The following is a 22,246-nucleotide window of genomic DNA, read 5'->3' as shown; positions in this document are numbered from 1 at the left end:
CAAATACTTTAAAATAAATAATCAAACTTGCAAGACACAACGATTGGTTACGAAGGGAAACCCTTTAAAGAACTCTTTAAAGGTAAAACCCTACGGGGCAGCCAAACCCAAGAAAGTCAATCTTATTATTTGAAGAATAATTACAAGCAATAATCAATTACAAAACCTTTGCAATTCGACTCTCTTACTTGTCTAGACAAACGACCTGTTTGTCTTCTACCGCAGTAGCAACCAGAACCTCTGGCGATCTTCAAATGTTGACTTCCCTTCTGGAACTCCAGAGGCTGAAACCCAATCGATGTTGTTTCGAACTCAAAGCACGATCATACTCAAGAAGATATGAAAAATCCCATGAAAATTCTCAAGTGAATTTTCTCTCATAAACACTCAGAATCTCCTCTGTAAAATTCGTGGCTTGAAGTCCTTGAAGAGATACAAAACCTAATCCCTTTAAATAGAAGGTCTGAAAAGAGTTGTAGTTGCAGTAGGACTCTGTTGACGGTTAGCAACAGACGTGAAAACGCGTCCCGACGGACTGCTAACATTTCGTGATAACTTCTTCTGATATAGATTAAACTCTGTTCAGATTTCTTCTGCATAAGTGCAATGCTATCAGAACTCGATTTTGACTTCAGAGACTTATCTAAACAACACCTAAGACTTCTAGATAGACTCAATATTGTTTAGATACAAATCAATACTTATTTTACATTAATCCAAGTTTAATCAAATAATGATAAGATAAACCTTATCATTCATTCAAATTTAATCAAATAATGAGAAGATAAACCTTATCATTTAGTCATCTAAGCCTAGCCAATTTTTGCCTTTACAAAGATAAACAAAAAAGTTTAAAGCCACTCAGATTTGTGCATTTACCACAAAACAGTAATGAGAACAACAATCGATGGTCTGGTCTGGAGGAAGTTGGTAGTTTTCGACAGGGTTTTCGAATTTTGCAGGTTTAGAGTTTTCGAATTTCACCTTCAGTTTGGGAACAATGAAGTCGATGAAGTGAGGGATGGTTTTGTCTTTGCAATGAATGAGATGCATGTGAGCAGCAAGTGGAGGACGTTTTGGTTACATTTAATGTTGTTGGTAGAAGGAAGGTGGGGTTTGGTAATTTTTGAAAGTAAGTGCGTATACTTTGATGCAATTATTAGTTTGGGAGACACATTATGAATTAAGTGAAAATTCAAGGGGACAAAGTGTAATTAACTCATACAAAAGATGAAAGAGAGAGAAAGAGAAAATAAAAGAGAAAGAAAGGAAAGGAGGGGGAAAGAAAGGGGGAAAGAGAAAAGAAAAGACATAAAATAAAGGAGGGTGGGAGAAATGAGGAAAAATAGAAGAAAAAAGAAAGAAATGAAGGATAGTAATGTGGAAAAATAGGAGAAATGGAGGGAAAAAATAATGGAGGAAAGAAAAAGACAAGAGTAGGAAATAAGAATGAGAAAAGGACAAATATGATTAAGTTAGAAAAAGGGGATGGGATCTATAGTAGTGAAAGTGCTTGTTCGTATATCCATAACAGTGTATATAAAATAAATATAAGAAATATAGACTGAGACACACAAATTTATGTGATTCGGCACAGGGCCTACGTCCACTAGTCGTTTGGAGGACAAATCCACTATAATATAAATATGTTGCATTCTCTCATAGTTTCTCATTGCTCTTTATATACTAGAGGTCAAAGACTTCTTTTATGGAGAAAATATCCTGGAACTCTTATTCTCAGGTTGAAAATGACCTCTTTGTGTTATTATCCTCCCCTTTGATTGCCTAGAAGTAGCTTTTTTTATTAAGCCCTTGTAAGTGGTTGGTGAGGATTCAACTTTACGTTACTTCACCTATCTCGTGTGTTTGACTCGCTTTTTTCTGATTTTTCATTTTTCTCTCTTTCCCACATCCTCATTCTTTTCCCTCTAACACTTATTTTTCCTTGTCCCATCATTATCTCTTCTTCCTCTCTCTTATATTATCTTTTCCTAGCCTTCTCCAATTTCTTTTTTCACCCTTAGCTTCCTGATGATGATTTGGACTTAATGAGTCTTGGGATGGGTCTAGAATATTTACCCCAGCATAAATAAACTCATATAATAGTATATGTGTGTGTGTGTGAGGGTGTGTGTTTTTATATTTAATTAAGTATTCAAAATAAATATAGCTTATTATCTCTCTTCATCTAATTTTGGGATTAGCTAATAATTATTTTATAGTATGGATGTGGTGCAAGGAGCTGTAATATTTTTGGACTCTTATAAATTCAATTAATAGTATGAATTTGATGTAAATAGAAAATAATTAAATATCAAACTATCAATTGGAATTGACACAACACCTACTCATTTTAATTAAATTCTAGTATCAACTATAGACTTTTGAGTTTTTCTGACGCGGGAGCATTGGAAAATTCATTTCATTAACTACCTACTCCAACATCTTTCGTTCTCCTCACGGCAATAATGACGGATTAAGGATGGGTTATTGGCTTAAGAAGCAAATATATATATATATATATAATAATCAAATGAAGTTGCATGGAATTAGCTAGTTTAGTAAGCCGACTTGCACCCATCTACACGGTTTTGAACACCCATTAGATTAAGGAAAATTTACCGAGAGTGTCTGTTGACAATTCTCACTTATTATCGTTTTTTTTTTCTTAATAATTAAACAAGTGTCTTTTAATTAGTTGTGATTTTTATTTCTTTTTTAAATGTTTAAGGGGTTTAAAGAAATATTTAAAAAAAGTAGTTTAAATAACTTTAAATATTTTAAAACAAAAACATTTTTTTTTTAAATGTTTAAGTGTCTTTCTAAAACCCCCTGGCTTTTCTTCACTAATGGCCTCACCATAATGACTGATAATTATATTTTGGGTTTATCCCTATTTGTAGCATTTGACCCTTACTATCCACTATTGATGCTACAATGACACTAACCTCCGTCTAGCATTTGACTGAAAACAAGTTCGTGCAGGGCGACCCAACTATTTTACGTAGTTTCAGGTGAGATTTTCTTTTTATTTTTGTTTGTTCTCTCTGGTATTTGCCCCTTAAATTAGGAGCTATCATATGTTTCATATATAGTGTTAAAACTGCTCATATTGATTGGTTGGGATTATGGACAACTCACTCTATTGATCTCAACTTTTAGATTTAGGAACATTATATATGCAAATAAAATTTTATGATTTGCAACAATCATAATCATCTTAGTGAGGTGATATAAATCTTCTCAAATCCGTTAATTAAGAAACAAGAGCCCAATTTATTTGCTCAATGATTTTTGAATGAGCCCCACCTAAAAAAAAGTGCAGAAGAAATATTTTTTATTAGTGAAACCCAGTTTTTTACGAAAGACGTGTATAAAACTTGTCTATTTAAGTTTTGTGCCTAGCATTTTGGTATTGTACACCTTCTAAGAGAGTTAATTCCAAACTCCCAATTATCATGATATTGAATAAAAACAATGCTAACTTGTTTATGTCAACTAGGAGAGGGGAGCTCATTTGGGGCTCGAATTCACATTATATGCCGTCTCTAAACAATAATTACTAGAGAATGATAGTTACAATCGTAAATATGAAAGCGCCGTGTAATTATTTTGAAAAAAGTGAATAAATACGAAATCCATATAAAAAAAATTAATAGTAGACCTCACTCTTTTTCAAAACAAGTGTATGACACTTGCGCACTCCACAATTTTATGTAGCATTACTCTAATTACTAGCAATTTCTAGTAGTGTCAACTATAGACTTTGAATTCCTCTTTATTGATTTCTTGAATTGAAGATTTAACACGTTTCCATCTCTCCTTTCTTTAACCACATCTCTATAATTGCACCTTTGTTGTGATCATTTATCACACATATAGAGGAGAAGACCACTTAGCTTCTTCCATGGCCTTACAAGGAGCTTCTTCCTCGCTCTCTTCTGCTTCAACTTCTTCCATCCATCCGTGGACTCACGATGTATTCTTGAGTTTTAGAGGTAAAGATGTTCGCCAAAAATTTATTTCTCATCTATATAATGCTTTGGTTAAAAGGGGAATCAACACTTACATGGATGACGAGCTCGAAAGAGGAGAGGAAGTTTCGCAAGCACTTTTCCAAGCTATCGAAGGATCAATGATTTCCATCATTGTACTCTCTAAAAACTATGCAGAATCAACATGGTGTTTGAACGAATTGTTGAAGATCCTTGAGTGTATGGATACAATAAAACAAATTGTTCTACCAGTATTTTATGACGTAGATCCATCAGATGTAAGACATCAAAAAGAAAGTTTTGGAGTAGCATTCGCTAAACTTAAAGACAAGTTCAAGGGCAAGGTAGAAGTGCAGAAGTGGGAGGCAGCATTAGAAGAATTAGCCAATATGGCAGGGTTCGAATTAAAGAATTACTGGTACTTCAGATTTCATTGACTACATATATGTGTGTGTATTTGTGTGTGTGTGTGTGTGTGTGATGTTAAAGCAAACTTTATGAAGAAAACTGAGACAATTATGGCATTGATAAAGATATGATACTACAATATTAATTTCACCTAAAATTTATTGGAGAAATTGAGAACATGAAAAATTCAAATCTAAATCTAGGAATAGAGGAATATATGGAGTTTCTTCCATAAAACAACTGAATAATAATTAGAAAAAAATAATTAAAAAAATATGGAAATTTTTTATTATTTGGATACTGTATATAAAGAATAAGATTTGGAATCATATCGGCATGACAAGAAAACACGCAACTTTAAATAAGTAGTGATTTGTAGTTTCAATTTGTTTCTAGATATAAAGACTTACAAATTTTCTTAAATTATAAGTTTCAGATTAAGTTTGTTATGAAACAATGTTCAAATTAAAGAAGTAGCAAGACTACCCTTCTACACTGTAATCTATAGCTATCACTTTGTTATGGAGAGAAAAAAATTGAAAAACACTATAGATTTTAACTTAATTATATTCATATGTCATCTATTGTGAAAAGTACTCTAACTATTTCCATTTGTCTTCTCTTTAATATCGATAGGAAAGAGTCAGAATTTATCCAGGAAATCATTCAGTGGGTGGACTTAAGAATGGTAAATCAGACACCTCTAAGTGTTGCCAAGTATCCAATTGGGATAGAGTCTCGTATACGACATATTTATCGGTATTTAAATATTGGAATGAATGATATTATATGCATTGTAGGGATATTTGGGACTGGTGGAATTGGAAAGACAACTATTTCAAAAGATATCTACAATCGGGTTTTTCCTCAATTTGAAGGAAGTTGTTTCTTGAAAGATGTTAGAGAAACTTCAAAACAGGCAGGAGGTCTAATTAAGCTGCAAAATACCCTTCTTTACGATATTTTAGGAACAAGTTTGGATGTTCATGATATTGACAAAGGCATCAATGTGATTAGGCATAGACTTTGCTCTAAAAGAGTTCTATTAATTCTTGATGATGTCGATGAGTTGGTTCAAATAGAAAATTTAGCTGGAGATCGTGATTGGTTTGGCTCAGGAAGTAGAATCATCATAACGACAAGAGATCAATGTTTACTCGATAACTCTAAAGTTGATTCAAAGCACGAGGTGATGATTTTGGATGATAATGAAGCTCTTCAACTCTTTAGCTTGCATGCTTTCGAGGAAAAAGAACCACTGAAGGATTATATGGACCTATCCAAACAAGTAATAAAATATGCTCAAGGTCTTCCACTAGCTTTAACAGTATTAGGTTCGGATCTAAAAGTTCAAAGTATACATCAATGGAGAAGTGCATTGAATAAATATAAAAGCATTCCCAACAGTAATATTCACAAAGTACTCTTAGTGAGTTATGAAGGTTTGGATGATACTGAGAGGGAAATATTCCTTGATATTGCATTTTTCTTCAAAGGAGAATCTTTGGCTAATGTCATTAAAATATTTGATTGTTGTGGTTTTTTTCCTGTTCATGGAATCAAGAGGCTTATAGACAAGTGTCTTATTACCATTGAAGGGCGTAACGAATATATTTGGATGCATGACTTGGTACAAGATATGGGACGGGAAGTTGTTCGACTAGAATCACCCAATGAACCTTGTAAACGCAGTAGACTTTGGTTTCATGAGGATATCCGTGAAGTGTTGGAAGAAAGTATGGTAAGAGTTAAAAAGAATATCTTAGGTTTTACATTTATTTCCTTTTCCAAAAGTTAAAACTAGTGGATTTTTTTCTTTTTTGAGAAAATATAAATCGTATGAATTTATACATAAATAAATATATATACACAAAATTAATTCCACAAACTGACGTAGATTGATGTGGTTCATCAAATTATGAAGTTACTTTTATTATAAAATAGATCTAATGGATCAGCTAAAAACACGTCAGTTTGTGATATTATTTTTGTGTAATTCCTTTGTGGATGTAACAGTACTCATATATATATATATATATATATATATATATATATATATATATATATATATATATATATATATTCTTTTAATTATCAATATGAATTTGTAGATATATATATAAAGAATTTGTTTATTAATAATTAAAATGAGTCAATAAAAGTACCAAATCTATATATCCTTTTTTCATTCCAAATATCTAGTGTGTAATATTAATTGATAAGTTCAAAGTGCTATTTTTCGTAAAATATCTTAAGCAGCTTCATGCACTTGTATCAGGGGCCAAACAAAATTGAAGGCATGCTAGTAGATTTACCTGAATGCGATAAGGAGATAAGCTTGCATCCCGAAGCATTTCGACATATGAAAAGACTTAGAGTCTTTATAAATCGTAATGCACGTTTTTCTTGTGCACCCAATTATCTCTCCGACAAGTTAAGCGTACTCGATTGGTCAAAATATCCTGTAGAGTCTTTGCCACGTAATTTCCAAGGGAAGAAACTGGTTATTTTGAGAATGCGTGATAGCTTCGTAAAGGATTTAGGGGATGGATTCAAGCCCAAGGTACGTAAACAATTATAATCATCAATGATTTTTGTTTTCTTTAAATTATGTAGTAAACTCCATTAAAAAAATTTTCTTTTCTATTACAGAATTTGACGAGTATGACTTTTTATGATTGTAAATTCTTAAAAAAGATTCCAGATCTTTCAAGCATCTCAAATTTGAAGGAATTGACTGTTCAAGATTGTATAAAATTAGTTGAGGTGCATGATTCCGTTGGATCTTTGGAAAATCTTTCTAAGTTGGATTTTTGTGGATGCTCTAAACTCCAAATCCTTCCAAGAAGCCTCAATTTGAGATCTTTACGCTGGCTTCTTCTTGCTGATTGCTCAAGCCTTCGTTATCTTCCTGAAATTGAGTGTAAAATGGAATGTTTAACTCGATTGACTCTAGATGGCACCGCAATAGAAGAACTACCTTTATCCATCAAGAACCTAGTTGGACTTGAGGAATTATATCTATGGGATTGCAAAAACCTTATACGTCTCCCAATTGCATGCATTCAGTTGCAACATTTATGGCGGCTTGACATTGGTGGTAATTGTCCAAATATTGTAGAGAAGAAGAGAGATGATGGGCTATCCCTTCTGGCTATTGAGTCTGCAAAAATGGAAGAAGAGATATCATTACGTGAAGAACGACTACATGAATTGGCTCCTCCAACAAATTCAAGCAATGGGAGCACTGCATTACAATTGTTGAATCTTCAAAGCTGTTTCCAGTTAGAAACAAATTTCTTTCCAATATCTAGTTTATTTACCATGTTTAACTACTCCACCAGTTTGCTTTGTTTAAATCTATCAAACACTGAAATTGTTAGTCTTCCCATGAGCATCAAAGGATTCATTAAACTAATTGATCTTGACTTGAGATTTTGTCGTAAACTTGAAGAAATACCAAAGCTTCCACCAAATATAAGACAAGTAGATGTTACGGGATGTGAGTCATTAGAAATATTTCCGGAAGTATCAAAAATATTGGAATTCAATGGAAGCCACATCAGATCGCTAGGAAGAATTGATTTGGACAACTGCTACAAAATGCATGAGAATATATGGAATGATAAAGTGCAAAATCCTTTATTATGGAAGGTATGTATGTGTGATCTCATTTTTAATAGTATACATGGCTTAAATTAAATTGATGATGATATTTGATGTTTAACAGGGAGTCTATGAATATGATGCTACTTTGTTTCCAGAAAATCAGATTCCAGAGTGGTTGAGTTATATTCATGAGTTTTTAAAAGATAGTGAAATGGTGAAAGAGACTAATGATTATGTCAGACCGAGGGGAGAAGAAGAGTGGGTAATAGATATCGAGGGGCCGCACTATTTGGAGGAGATAAACGGAATTGTATTATATGTTGTAATATTTTTTAAAGATGCTACAGGCTGGAAGAGTGATATTGGTGGTGCTAAGATAACTAGTAATAGCTCAAATCATATATGTTGTATTCAAGAAGGGGTACAATTGGTTAATATGGATTGGTACAAAAAGGGAAATAGGACTGGATATGATGTATGGGTGGGGTACTCCAATTTACAATCTTTTGAACAAAAGGTTTTGGCTAATTTGCGAGTTCAATTTGATGACTTCCATCATCATTACGATGGGATGGTGCTGTTTTATAAAAGTTGCAGAGCCAAAGTGGTATACAACAATGAAAGGAGTGCAAATAAAAGAAGAATACCCATGTTCCTTTGATTTTCAAGTAATATTTTCTTCTTCTCTGCCTATTATAATTTTTTCCCTTTCTTTCTAAATACCAAAAAAATAAAGACACTGCTGTTAACAGTATTGCTCTGTCTAGAATACACATACATTATATCCAATTTACAACTTTTTCACCTTGTACATTTAATTTTGTTTCTTGGATGATGATTTTACTTATAGCATTTCATAGTGGATGCCATGGTGCTTCTTCGAAGCTTCACAATGTATTGCCACCAAAATAACTTGCATCTATGTGCTGTTTTTGAGACATTGCACTGTTTTAGGCCCCAATAAAAATATAGCTTCATTTAGTATTCTTTTTTGCACTTCAAACTTGGCATTCTTCAAAGCCATATAATAGAAAAGCATGAAGAGAGAGTGAAAAGTCATCTAGGTGTCCTGCGTGAAGATAGTTGTTTAAGCAGAATCTTCAATTTTTGTTTTCTATTCCCCTGTTGTCTCAGCAAGCAAACTGTGTATGGAGAGATGCATGCACATGAGGAAATTGAATCAAAGTAATGAATGTATGTAATGAATTAAGTTGGGACTGTACTTTTGCCTTTTGTCTAGTAATTTTCTTTTGGGATTTTCCTTGTTTGCAGCATTGGAGCCTTACCACCCACCATTGATGCTACAATGATGCTGAGCTCCATCTTGCATTTGACTGAGAACAAGTTTGTGTAGGGCAACCCAACTATTGAATGTCACCTTCAGGTTTTCATTTTGGTTTTGCTCTGAGTTTTGCAGCATTTGTGTAATCTAGCATAGGCATTTAAATCTTAGATATCAAGCTAGTTGTTTTACTCTGCAAGACCTCTTTTTCATTATTTTTGCTAATGATATGGTCACTTTGTATATGCAATTCTGGCTATGAGTCTATGTGGTAAATTCCTTTCAAATTTGTTGTCTTTTTTAACCAAATGTGACAACTATAACTTCCAATGATTGTTATTTCTTAACAAATTTGAAGGAATTGATTGTCGAATGATGTACAAGTTTAGTTTAGGTGCATGATTCCACAGGTATTTCATAAATCGTAATGCTCGCTTCTCTAGGGCTCCTAATTATCTTTTTAACGAATTAAGAGTGCTTAATTGGATAAAATATCTCTCACAATCATTGCCATACAATTTTCATGGAAAGAAACTCATTGATTTTAGAATGAGGAATAGCCTTATCAAGGAATTGTGTGTGGGATTGCAGTTACAACAATTTTTTTAAATATATTTGAAGTTAACTTTGGTGTGGGGTATCTATCTTGCTTATTCCTTTCTTTCTTACTCATGCTTGTGTGAGCTTTGGTTTATTGGTTGTTTAACTTGTTTTGTTGAAATTTACTGATATATTTTCATTTTACAGGAACACTTCAGAAACCTTTCAGTCGGCATTATATTTCCGGGGAATAGGATTCCAAACTAGTTTACCCATAGGAAGCAAAATTCCAGAAATTGGATTCCATAATGATTCAGCCATCGTGAGGTCCAGAAAAGTGGATTCTAGATTTTAACTGGGCTTTAGATGAAGTTCCTATCGAACAACAATAAATGGGCTGAGAACTTTGGAAAAGATAAGAGGAATTGTTATATGTGTAGTTCTCAAACCCATTTTGAAGATTTATCCAAAAGAAGGTACCAATCTTTGTTTCACGAACAGATGGAATGTTGTCAAAGAGATAAAAGGGACATTATGTTGAATTAAGGAATTCAGATGATTATGTATGGCAGCATTATGCCAGTTTAGAGAAAGGGAGATGGAGTAATGTAGCCATACATGATAATCTGAACCAATCTACAAGTTGAAGTTTTTAGTGAAGATAGACAAGTGCCTTTCAAAAGGTGTGGAGTCCATCTGGTATATAAGAACGAAAAGGGAGGGAAAGATCAACAAAATAGGGGTTGTCCACAGCAGAACTTCGGTTCCTCAACATTGGCCATCAATTTCAAATTTGGAGAACACTCTAGCCAATTTTGGGGAGGATATTACAAATAATTTGTTGAGAATAGCCAATTTGTAGATCAGGTTTTCTTGTTTAGAAACTGATTATCTCCATTTGGTGTTTTTGGTGCGAATGACAGAAGAACGACATTTCAAGTGCAAAGGCGCAGGGATAAAGTCCTTGAATCTACAGCAGCTTGGCATTCCAACCCATTTCCCTTATAGTTTTAGCAAGACAACCACTTTTTGAGAGATGATCACCAGGTCAAGTTATTTGAGGAGAGTCTCTCTCTCTCTCTCTCTTAGGAGCACCTTTGGTTAGAGAAGCTGGAACATAATTCCAACTTCAGCGAATAGGACATCTAAACCAATCAAATCAATCCAATTTCTGCAGTTAAGTAGTGCCTCATAAAGTTTGTTAATTATTAATTTTTGTTTTGGTTTGACTGTTTGCAGCAAATGAATCTTATCATCCCATTCTTGTATGTCTTCCCAGTTATGCAACCACGCACACAAAGCGTGTTCAGCCTTACTATAATGAAGGAGGTTGTGTAAGGCAACCAAGCCATCTGAGGCACCGTCACTAGCATGAGTTGTCCCAAGTGCAAGTTTTTGAGAAGGTACTTGTCTTTAGGGCCTTTTCCTGCTTCTACTATCATGACCAATACTGAATTATACTTTCATTTAAACTTCAAAGCATCTACAAAGCCAATTTCGTATACATTTAATGTAATCTTTTGCAGTAATTTTTTAATCTGGAAAATCAACTTCCATTTGTAATCCTTTCTACTGCAAAGTGTTAAGGCCAAGTTCTTCCAATTGCATTTCTATCCAAAGATTTAGCAAGTTGCTACATTTTTCACTCGTAGACTCAGTTGCTCATAGGCTTGTCATGATCGTGGCCATGCTAGCATGATGAAAGCCTCACTCTCGCTCACTAGCAATTGGCGTGTTGGGTGATTAGATCTAAGATTTTTTGCTTGTTGGTTGGCTAGATCTAAGGTTACAAAGCAACACAAAAATCCAATTAGGTTTGATGGTGAAAATTAAGACTAACTTAGGCTAGCACTCAACTCTCAAAGGTATTGAAGAGAAAACTCTCATTCATTGAAAAATAACATAACAATTGATTCCCTAAACATGCATGGCCGAATCCTATATATAGAAACCTCTAGGGTTTCGGCCACAATAGATCTAGATCTCATATACATCTAGATTCCATCCCAACATATATCAATTCCTAATTTAAAGGAAATAGAATCAAATCTCTAAAATAAAGGAATTATCTAGGAAATAAACTAGAAATTAAAATAGGAAATAACAAAACATATTAAAATGAAATAAATTCCTCAATATAAAGATCATGGCAGGCCACCACCATGATTTGTGCCTCCACCCCTATTATTTAGGATCTTGTCATCTTCTCATGCAATCTTCTTGTCATCCAACCCCTAAAATCAAGGAATTGGCCACTCATGAAATTCCTGTAGTTGCACTTACCTTGGACACCCAATACCTCAATACCCAAGCCATGCATGCTACCCAATACAACCCTCCTAGCCTCGGCACGCCTAGCCCTCCTAGTGGCATTGCGAACGGCTTTTCTCAAATCTCCATTAATCCTCCCCCCTTCAAGACCAACCTTGTCCTCAAGGTCCAAATCTGAAAATTGATCCTTGAGAACCGGAATACTCTCCCATGTAGCATCCTCGAATGGAAGCCCTTTCCATTGAACCAAGGCTTCGGTTCTTACTTGGCCACCCTTCCTCATAAGGCTATACTCTACGATCTTATCGGGTTGGATTGTCATTCTTCCCTCTTCATCGACCATGGGCATCTCACTCACCACCTTGGTTGGATCTCCAACCTTTCTCCTTAGCCATGAGACATGAAAAATAGGGTGAATGTGAAGGCCAAATGGTAGATCTAGCTTGTATGCAAGCTGTCCACACTTCTCCAACACTTGATATGGGCCAAAATACTTAGCCCTCAACTTGCTCAATGTTGTTTTGGATAATGCCTTATTCTTTCTTGGTAGGTACTTGAAAAATACCCACTCATCCAGTTCAAAGGACTCCATACTCCTCCCTTTGTCAAAGTGCTTCTTCATTTGGCCTTGAGCATATGCCAAATTCTTCTTGAGATCTTTCAAGACTTCATCCCCCTCTCTAAGTTCCATATCCACCAAATCATTTGGTGAACTCTCCATTTCATAGGCTACAAGCACCCCATCACCACCATTTGAGGGTGGTAACCTTTCCACAAAATCTATGGTAACATCCTCTCAAGAGTGAGTAGGGATCGATAAGGGTTGCATCAACCCCTTGGGTTTGCTACTCTCGCCCTTCATCATTTGGCAAGTGTCGTATCTTCTCACATACTCCCGCAAATCAAGAGGCATTTTGGCCCCTAACTCCCTTTCCAAGCCACCATCCTCCACTTCATGATCTTCATTCAAGCCCCTCGGTTGTGAGGCCAATGTGATAGCAAAACATTCCCCCGTTGCCTCAAGATCTTCTCCCTCTCACTAGGACCCACGGCCTTGTATCCTCCTCTTCCTCTCATTCTCATGGTCACCTATTTGTCCCCCATTATGAACTGCATAGTCATTTTTTTATAATCCAACACAATCTTCCCTAATTGCTCTAACTATTGCACACCCAACACCACATCCAACCCAACAATAGGCAAAGAATACAAGTTTACCACAATCTCAAGATCTTGTGCTTTTAAACATACATTTTTATATACTTCTTTACACATCATCCTTTCCCCACTAGCTACCTTGACCTCAAATGGAGTAATAAAAGTCATAGGCAACCCCAAGCTCTCGGCCACCTTTGAATTGATGAAGTTCAAAAATAAACCATTGTCAATAAGAACAGTTACCTCCATCTTGCCGATGTGTGCTTGTGTTTTCATTGTTTTAGGCCGGACAACACCCACCAAAGCATAAATAGAAATTTCAGAGTCTCCCCCAAGGCCCCATGTTGATCTTGCTCCTTTTGCCCTTGCACCTCCTCCACTACACCTTTATCTTCCTCGGACTCCACCCCTATAAATAGATTTGCTTGGTTTAACATTTGTGGCCCATAGTGAACCTCTCATTGCAATTGAAGCAAAGCCCCTTCTCTCTTCTTCGTTGCATCTATTCCCAAGATATTCTCTTCACCCTTGCATGTCAAGGTTTGGATCCGCTTGATGCACCTCCACTAGGACCTCCCGGTGAGAAGTTCTTGCCAAAAGTCATGTTTGCATCACTCTTGGAAACCATTGGGGGTGGTTTCCTCACTTCAAACTGGTCACTCTTCTTTAGATCTTGGAGTTGATCTTTCTTGACTCGTGCAACCTCTAAAACTTGCATCAAGGTCTTTGGTCTAAACTTCACTTTCGCCGCCAACTCGCTCTTCAATCCGCCCACAAAGGTCCCAATAAGGGCCTTCTCCAACCACCCATGTGCTCTAGTGGATAAATACTCGAACTCTTTTTGCTAATCTCTTAAAGATCTAGTTTGATTGATATTTGAGAGAGTCTCATGATAATCCATATACTCAGTTGGCCCAAATCTCCTTAAAAGCTCCTTGATGAACTTCTTCCACTTCAACTCCCTCCTTTGATCCCCATACATCTTCCTCATCTATTGCCATCATTGGTTGGCCTCCCCCTCAAAGAAGTAACCGACACAGGACACTTTTGCATGGCCCTCCATATGATTGTGCTCAAAGTATTGCTCGGCTCTACTAATCCATGTGCTCAGGTCATCACCATTGAACTTTGGAAAGTCCATCTTTAGCTTGAGAATTTCCCCCTACATGCTCCTCTCCTCTCTTCACAGTTCCCTTCTTCTCCTTCACTTTCACCGATGGATTCCTCATAAGTGCTTGAGGAATCTTGAGAAGATGAATCCAAATCATCCACCCTCTCACGGCGTTGGCTTCTTTTAGATCCAACGGAACCCTCAGGACTATGGGCTCGTCTTCTATGGCGTCTTCTCTCTCCATTCCTCCTTTGATCTACCAATTGGTGGAGCACCTCCTCAATCCTTCGAAGCCTTTCATTTGTGGCGGTTTGTTGCGCCTCCAAAGAGGCTTCAATATTCTCAATACACTCCCTATGAGTTGGTTGTCGATCGGCCATGGCTTCCGCTTCTTGGGTTGGATCTCTCTCAATGAAAGCACCAATTGATGGAAGTCTCACTCTCACTCACTAGCAATTGGTGTGTTAGGTGATTAGATCTAGGGTTTTTTGCTTGTTGGTTGGCTAGATTTAGGGTTACCTCAAGGCAACACAAAGATCCAATTAGGTTTGATGGTGAAAATTAAGACTAACTCAGGCTAGCACTCAACTCTCAAAGGTATTGAAGAGAAAACTCTCATCCATTGAAAAATAACATAACAATTGATTCCCTAAACATGCATGGCCGAATCCTATATTTAGAAACCTCTAGGGTTTCAGCCACAATAGATCTAGATCTCATCTAGATCTAGATTGCATCCCAACATACATCAATTCCTAAATATAAGGATCATGACCGGCCACCACCATGATTGGTGCATCCACCCCTATTCTTTAGGATCTTGTCATCTTCTCATGCAACTTTCTTGTCATCCAACTCCTAGAATCAAAGAATTGACCATACATGAAACTCTTCTAGTTGCATTTGCCTTGGAAGCCCAACGCCTCACCACCCAAGCCATACATACTACCCAATACAAACTTCCTAGTGGCATTGCAAACAGCTCTTCTCGGATCTCCATCACGGCGTAGTAGTACTCTTGGGCCACTGAAAATGGACGCTGGTCTACTCTGTTTTGTTTTGAATTTGATGATAAGATAAGGTGTAGCCTATCTTATTTTAAACAATAATCAAATAAGGAAAAATCTGGTTGTAAGCGATTTTGTGTACAAATACATACACACATCCAATGTGATTGGTCAGAAAGTCATACTTTAATGAAAACTGTGCCAATTTGAATTTTGAATATAAAAGTAACATAATTAATGGTACACAGATTGGTACATGAATTCGATTGTATGTAGCAAAAATCTAAAAATAATAATCAAGAAACAAGTGACATGTTATGGAGGCTCATTTATGGAGTGAGATATGATCCACATGGTATTTTCATCATATCACATAATAATATAAGGACTAATTTTTATTTTTGGAGTGACATATGATCCCATAACAGAATAAAAAGTATCATGTATTTGTATTCTATGACTACGACTATACGCAACAAATTTCCAAGTTCCGATCCTTTGGATTCCTTGCACACAAACCTAAAACACATGCCAAAACGTGGTGTCTTAACATAGGAAGTTGCTAGGAAATTGATACGAAATTAAGCCTTGCCAGTTTGGACCAGGCATTGGTACCCTTCCACAGTTACATATCGTACAGCCACATATCTTTTAGGCAGCCAGAATCTGATTATAAACTGTAATTGGGAGATCCTTAGTGCGTATAACATATAAAACAAGGCAAGGTGCTCCATGCGAGCCTACTTAGCAATATAATCATATGTTTGTCATTTTGTACATTAAAATTATTGTCGCCTTCTTCTTCGTGTCCATGGAATATTATCTTGTTAGTCTATAAAAGAGCATGCTGAAAGTCCATCTGAATTACAACTCGAGCTCTCTTGTTTGCTTGGATTTCATGGCTGGTTTTTGGGACAATGCCATGTCTATTAGTTTTCTCCTGGTGGCTTTCTTCTGTGCTTGCTTTCTTCCCATAACAGCTGAGCTTCAGCGGCTCGAACACCCGGTTAAAACCAATGGCTTGCTTAGTTTTTTGGTGATTGGAGACTGGGGAAGAAGGGGAAATTACAATCAATCTGATGTTGCTTATCAGGTTTGTTTAGTAGTTTATTTTGATATCTAATTGTTATAAAATGAGCCTTTTTCTCTCTCTTTTTTTGCCTTTTTGCTTCCCCACTTTGTGCTGATCATGAGCAATAAATGTGGAAGTGAGAGGAGAGGTTATATTTTCCCATAAACACTTTATTTCTCGCACTTCTTGGAGTCTGAAAGAATTGAAATAATTCTTCCATGGACTGGAGGCTCATTTGCATTAAATTCTCAACGAATATGTTGTAGATGGGAAGAATTGGGGAGAAGTTGAGCATAGATTTTGTAGTTTCTACTGGAGACAACTTTTATGAGGATGGACTTACCAGCATAAATGACCCTGCATTTGAGAAGTCATTCACCAAGATCTACACTGCTAAGAGCCTGCAGAAGCAATGGTACAACGGTAAGTTCATAGGAACCTTTGTGTAGATGTATGAACTTATGTATATGTGACCCTTTTGCCTGTTGCCCATCTAATGCACAAAGCACCGTATTGGATTCCAGTTTTGGGCAACCATGATTATAGAGGAGATGTTGAGGCACAACTGAATCCAGTTCTTAGGATAGTTGATAGCAGATGGCTTTGTCTAAGATCCTTTGTTCTCAACTCAGGTATGAGCAAGGTCATTTTTTAAGCCCCCTTTCTGATCATTTATCTTCTATTTACTTAAAAAATGGAGTTTCTTAATTCATTTTTCTTCGTAGAAATTGTGGAGTTTTTCTTCATCGACACGACTCCTTTTGTTGATAAGTACTTTCGGAGGCCAAAGCACCATACTTATGATTGGAGAGGTGTGCTTCCGAGGAAAGAATACCTCTCGAAACTCTTAAAGGTCATTCAGATATCATCTTAGTGAATTGTCTGAACTACTGAAGCAACTAATGATTTTATGCTTTATGCCTAAGATCTAATTTGGCTTTTCGAATCAGGATCTTGATTCAGCGCTGAGGGATTCCACTGCAAACTGGAAAATTGTCGTTGGACATCATACTATCAGAAGCATAGGGCATCACAGAGACACCAGGGAGCTTGTAAAGCAGGTTCTACCAATATTAGAGGTAAATTTTGTACACAGAGAGAGAGAGAGAGAGAGAGAGAGAGAGAGTTGATGAACATATGTTTGAAGATGCAGCTTCTTAATTAAATTTGGTCTTATTTTTTATCCAGGAGCATAGTGTTGACATGTACATAAATGGGCATGACCATTGCTTGGAACACATAAGCAGCAAAAGAAGGTCTGTAAAATCAACCAAACCTTTTTATATCACTGAATTTTTAATTTTTTTTTTTTTTTAGGTATATATCACTGAAAAATTAACGGACCTTATCATGATCAGTGATGAAACTTTATCATAATGCAGCAACATCCAATTTTTAACCAGCGGAGGAGGTTCAAAGGCATGGAAAGGTGATATAGGCAAATTGGGCCGAGATTTATTGAAGTTTTACTATGATGGGCAAGGATTTTTATCTGTTGAGCTTAAGCAGACTGAAGCGAAGATTGTATTTTATGACATATTTGGCATAGTTTTGCACAATTTCAATATTTCTAAGGGGCTCTTCTCTACAATGTAGATATGTAATCATAATATGATGTCTCTTATCTCTAATAAATGAATTTTAATCACAGGCAATATCTTACCAAAACCAAGACTATTCTACTATATTGTATATTCCCCAATAAACTTCCACATCTTTTTCGTTTCCTTTTTTTTTTTTTTCCCCTGTTTGCGTGTGGCAAATCGCCATGACATATACATAGTGGCTTGAATCCTAGTTACACGTCTTTCTTGCATTATCTCTTGGCAAATATCAGTCCACCATTGCAAGCTAGCATAAGGATTACGTCAAATAACCATCAAGGGATGCTTAAAAGTAACATGTCTATCCCTGATTAATCTGTGCTTAAAGTTCAGTTTTCCAAGCTCCTCTCAAAATTAACTCAATATTCAAAAGTGTCCCATCTTCTTTCCTGTACCTAAACAATATCTCCACTTTGGATCTCAGAATAACGTTTATAATCAGTTGCAGCATATCCATCTAATCGCTATTTCAATTGAAGACTACATTTAGCAAGATTGCATTTTCACTTTTCTGCAATATATACACATTCCATAATGCTATCATTCCAAACCAAAGTGTATTCGGTTCTGCTTGGCCACTAAGAATTCTCATATGAGAATTTTGAGTTTTAAGATTAAATATTAAAATATTATATTTTAATATTATTATTGTATTGGGATTTGAAAAAGTTAAGAAAAAGTTAAATTATTTATTATATTTTGTATGGAGATTTGAGAAAGTTATAATGATGAGATGAGAATTTTATGTTTGAGATAAAAATTTCTTAAGGCCAAGCAGAACCAAGCATAACAACTCACTTCTCTGTGCCTATATGGATAAACATGAGACAAAATCCAATTACATTTCACAGCACAAAATTCAAATAACCAAACTATCTTTATTCCTTGATGAAGATCATAATAAACATTGTTTATCACGACAAAAATTCTTATACACAGGACAATTAGCACTTCAGTACTCCGAACAAATCACCAAAGTTACACTAACACCTTTATATTGGTCAGTCGTGCCTCCACTACCAATTTGCTTAGGCAGGAATATAAGCGGAGATGGATTAATTCATAACAAAATGGTACCTAGAATCCACGTAGCTCTCAACATCCCAGAGAAAAGAACCAAAAGTCACTGCCTCCAAGACCAGTCTCTTCAAACCACCAAAGCTAATCCTGATTTGCTCATCCTTAGAAGAATCCACAGTTCCCTGAGGTGTTATAACAATTTCAGGCCTTCCAAACAATGCCTCTGTGTGCTTCTCTATGATGCTAACAGCCTCTTTCGATCTTATTGTGGCATATCTCTGAAGTGTCTCCCCATCAAAAGACATTACGTAAGTTCTCAGTCGGGAAGCCTTTATCCCATGACCAAACCCCCCAGGACTGGTGCCACCGGACCAGGAAGAGACCTCAGGATGGGATGCTGTAGTTTGGAAAGTGACATCATCACCACCGGGTCTCATGTTCCCACCAGCAGATGTCTGAATATCACTCTCTGCTTCATCAGAAGCATTTGGAAGGATTTTCATCGTCTTCTCAAGCTGAAACCTCTGGTCAACCCGCTTGAGGAAGTATCCATACATCACAGATGCTGCATAGACCTGCCCAACCCTGAGTTTGCTTATCTGGGCTACAGCAGTTGAATCAGCTACACGGTTCCCCAGAATCAGAGTTAAGTGGTTCTGGATCATCTCATAGGCTTCAGGAGAGTGAAGCTGCTCGAGCTTCTCATCTTGGCTTGTCCATTCGTCCACTCGGCCAGAAGGATCAGAGGAAGAGGGGGCAATGGTGGGTATCAAAGAAACATTGGCATCCATAAACTTCTGCACTACCAGTGCATATAAAATTTCTTCCAAAGCCTTTTTCCTTTCATTAGCCTTAACCTCAGCGATTCTCCTGAGTTCAAAAGGCCATTAAAATTAATATTTCTCTCAACATTACAATTCTCTTTTTAGTTCTCAAGAAAATGAATGGAAAGAAAGCAAAAAAAAAAAAATGTTAAAACTTTCTATTTCATTTTCTTATGCAGTATTCAATGTTCAATCGAAGAAGAATCTTACTAATAACAAACATACAAGAAATTGTAAATCTAATAGATTTTTATTGTTCAAAAGATAAGTTATGCTACCAAGCATCAATCAGTTTTATCAACCACCAAGCCAAGCCAAAGAAGGTGATTGTGAAATTTAGACTAACCTGTAAAGAACTAAGTCAGTCCCCAAAGCGGGAGGCTCTTCGTTCTTTGTTTCAGCATCACGATCTGTTTGAAGCTGTTCAAGCTGCTGCTCAACCGCAGCAGGCAAAAGATGTGGGTGGCTTACCAGGATCTGTGACAGAAACTGCCCAATTGGAGATTCAAGCTGAAGTGGAGCAATTGGCGCAGTGGACCCTGCTGAGTCCGAGGACAATGATGCCCGAACCACCAAACCTCTCCTACTTCTACAAACCACTTTCCTGTGTCCCAGCTTTGGTTGAGAAATTGAAGTGCAATGCTGCAATGCATCAATAACATGAAAAATTAATTAAACTCCAGAGTGCAGGGAAAAAAGGTTTGTAAGTGCATGGTTGGAGGGAAGGAGACCAAGAATTATGGAAAGCAGCTTCCATACGTACTAGTAGCTCACATGTTTCATCTGAGAAGCAGGGAAAAAATAGTGTCGGTTTTAATTTTGGAATAGCGAAACATTGGTAATAAAAAACACACGTGATTGAATCCATGACCTCACCATTCACCCCTCCGTATGCACTGTTGAGGCACGCGTTTCATTCCAAAAGTGGGAAAAGAACGATCTCTAAAGTTTTGGTTTTCTTGGATAGGCAAACATCACTTGTGCACTCGAACGGGACTGAAGCCATGACCTCGCTCATCCTTCCTTGTTTCTATTTTCTACTCGTCGTGTCCACTACCCATATTTGTAGCCTTAGCGTGTCTATACTTAGATAAACGCATGCCTGAATTTATGCTTTCGCTGAGGAAAAATGATTTTATGTTCAGTTCTAGACCTCTTGAGGAGCTTAATACATGTTTGGCAGAGAAACTCGTAACTGAGCTGTAGAATTATTGGTCGAGAAAGGGACAAAAAAGGGAAAGTTAAGAAAAATAAACTTGCAGCACCTAATCCGGGACGAATCCAGAAAAAGGTTTCTCTACTTTAAAAAGCAAAAAAATTATAAAGCATTCCGAACAAAGAAATAAATTAAAAGTGAGAAACAAAAGCTTCCCCAAATAATAATCACAAACCCATGCAAAAATCACATCTTTGAGCCGTTTTTGTGTTTCTTTAGAACAGGGTTCCATTCTTTTCATTACACCGCCATGCTTAAACCTTAAATCCATGAATCCAAAAGAAGAAAGAACATGAGAAACCAAAACAACGATCCCACACCTTAACAGCGGGCTGGAACTTGGTACCGAAACGCACAAAATCGGGCCCATTCGCAGTCAAAATACCCGATCTGCCAATAGAAGTTGACGGTATTGAGCTGCCGAATTGGGATCGGACGACTGTCGCTGCCCCAGCTTCCATCTTTCACCTCTGCTAATCCAAAAATTAAAAAACCATATAAAATATCAGGAAAACAAAAACAAAAAAAAAACAAAAGCAAGGTAACCCCAGAAATGTAACAGATCGAATGGGAAAATACAATACCTTGGATGGAAGATAAACCCTGAAGTCGAGAGAGCGCGAGAGAGAGGATAGAAAGTTTTGAGTGGGAAATCTGTACAGCGGATTTGATACGGAGGATTACTTTCTTTGCTTTCTTTGCTCTATTGTATATATAAAGATCTGATTCACGTTCAACGATGCAGGAAAAATAAATGCCCCTGCTGTTTGGGTTTATTTACGGTAATACCCCGCTAGCTACCATCCCATGGTTGTTCGAGTCTATTTATTTTTTTAGCATTAAACGTCTTAGAATTATAAATATTAATTTTTAAATAAATATTTTAAAAAAAATTAATACTAAATATAGTTATAAAATATGTAAATTTTGCATATTTATTTTTTAAAATAAAGTCCACACTTATAAATATAATTTTTTATTAAAATTTCAAACTTATTTAATTTTTTAAAAAAGAGTGTGTGGAATTTTTATATCTTAACACTACAAATATCATTTAAAAAATAAAATGATATTAAAATTATGAGAGGACTTGATTTTATATGGTGAATTAAAATTTGATAAATAATAT

General features: G+C 36.2%; 3 protein-coding genes across 7 annotated transcripts; 2 read left to right on the top strand and 1 right to left on the bottom strand.

The window, feature by feature from the left end:
• Window positions 1–3,907: 3,907 nt before the first annotated feature.
• On the top strand, window positions 3,908–10,189 carry LOC122296915 (disease resistance protein RPV1-like). Its single transcript, XM_043106711.1, has 8 exons — window positions 3,908–4,413; window positions 5,040–6,144; window positions 6,682–6,966; window positions 7,101–8,057; window positions 8,134–8,498; window positions 9,147–9,197; window positions 9,285–9,356; window positions 10,042–10,189. The coding sequence occupies exons 1-8, from the start codon at window positions 3,908–3,910 to the stop codon at window positions 10,187–10,189; spliced, it is 3,489 nt and encodes a 1,162-aa protein (XP_042962645.1).
• Window positions 10,190–16,157: 5,968 nt separating this feature from the next.
• On the top strand, window positions 16,158–18,101 carry LOC122296523 (purple acid phosphatase 3-like). 2 transcript variants are annotated; one of them, XM_043106299.1, is made up of 7 exons: window positions 16,158–16,474; window positions 16,720–16,876; window positions 16,978–17,085; window positions 17,179–17,306; window positions 17,404–17,532; window positions 17,642–17,709; window positions 17,771–17,975. In XM_043106299.1, exons 1-7 carry the CDS (start codon window positions 16,226–16,228, stop codon window positions 17,790–17,792), a joined length of 861 nt encoding a protein of 286 aa, XP_042962233.1. In that variant the 5' UTR covers window positions 16,158–16,225; the 3' UTR covers window positions 17,793–17,975. The 2 variants fall into 2 exon arrangements, with proteins under 2 accessions (XP_042962233.1, XP_042962232.1); XM_043106298.1 differs by having other exon boundaries at window positions 16,161–16,474; window positions 17,836–18,101.
• An 814-nt stretch (window positions 18,102–18,915) lies between these two features.
• Window positions 18,916–21,859, bottom strand: LOC122296522 (UV-B-induced protein At3g17800, chloroplastic-like). Of its 4 annotated transcripts, none has more exons than XM_043106294.1 (4): window positions 21,702–21,859; window positions 21,438–21,587; window positions 20,248–20,543; window positions 18,916–19,947 (listed from the first exon to the last, which is right to left on the bottom strand). In XM_043106294.1, the coding sequence occupies exons 2-4, from the start codon at window positions 21,576–21,578 to the stop codon at window positions 19,113–19,115; spliced, it is 1,272 nt and encodes a 423-aa protein (XP_042962228.1). In that variant the 5' UTR covers window positions 21,579–21,587; window positions 21,702–21,859; the 3' UTR covers window positions 18,916–19,112. The 4 variants fall into 4 exon arrangements, with proteins under 4 accessions (XP_042962228.1, XP_042962230.1, XP_042962231.1 ...); XM_043106296.1 differs by lacking the exon at window positions 21,702–21,859 and adding an exon at window positions 20,778–21,020 and having other exon boundaries at window positions 21,438–21,578; XM_043106297.1 differs by lacking the exons at window positions 21,438–21,587; window positions 21,702–21,859 and adding an exon at window positions 20,778–21,034.
• Between the last annotated feature and the right edge of the window lie 387 nt (window positions 21,860–22,246).

This window comes from Carya illinoinensis, chromosome 15 (genome assembly GCF_018687715.1).
Source record: "Carya illinoinensis cultivar Pawnee chromosome 15, C.illinoinensisPawnee_v1, whole genome shotgun sequence".
Lineage (NCBI taxonomy): Eukaryota > Viridiplantae > Streptophyta > Magnoliopsida > Fagales > Juglandaceae > Carya > Carya illinoinensis.
Note: the sequence above shows the minus strand (reverse complement) of the source record. Positions and strands in the feature narration are given on the sequence as shown.

Excerpts from the sequence above, each read along its gene's own strand:
- LOC122296915 (XM_043106711.1), top strand. The coding sequence starts at position 3,908 with ATGGCCTTACAAGGAGCTTCTTCCTCGCTCTCTTCTGCTTCAACTTCT. Across the intron at positions 6,967-7,100 it reads GGGATGGATTCAAGCCCAAG|ATTCCAGATCTTTCAAGCAT; the intron begins GTACGTAAACAA and ends TTCTTAAAAAAG. Across the intron at positions 9,198-9,284 it reads CATGAGGAAATTGAATCAAA|CATTGGAGCCTTACCACCCA; the intron begins GTAATGAATGTA and ends CCTTGTTTGCAG.
- LOC122296523 (XM_043106298.1), top strand. The coding sequence starts at position 16,226 with ATGCTGAAAGTCCATCTGAATTACAACTCGAGCTCTCTTGTTTGCTTG. Across the intron at positions 16,877-16,977 it reads GCAGAAGCAATGGTACAACG|TTTTGGGCAACCATGATTAT; the intron begins GTAAGTTCATAG and ends ATTGGATTCCAG. Across the intron at positions 17,086-17,178 it reads ATCCTTTGTTCTCAACTCAG|AAATTGTGGAGTTTTTCTTC; the intron begins GTATGAGCAAGG and ends TTTTCTTCGTAG.
- LOC122296522 (XM_043106294.1), bottom strand. The coding sequence starts at position 21,578 with ATGGAAGCTGGGGCAGCGACAGTCGTCCGATCCCAATTCGGCAGCTCA. Across the intron at positions 20,544-21,437 it reads AGTTCCAGCCCGCTGTTAAG|CATTGCACTTCAATTTCTCA; the intron begins GTGTGGGATCGT and ends GATGCATTGCAG. Across the intron at positions 19,948-20,247 it reads ACTGACTTAGTTCTTTACAG|GAGAATCGCTGAGGTTAAGG; the intron begins GTTAGTCTAAAT and ends TTTTGAACTCAG.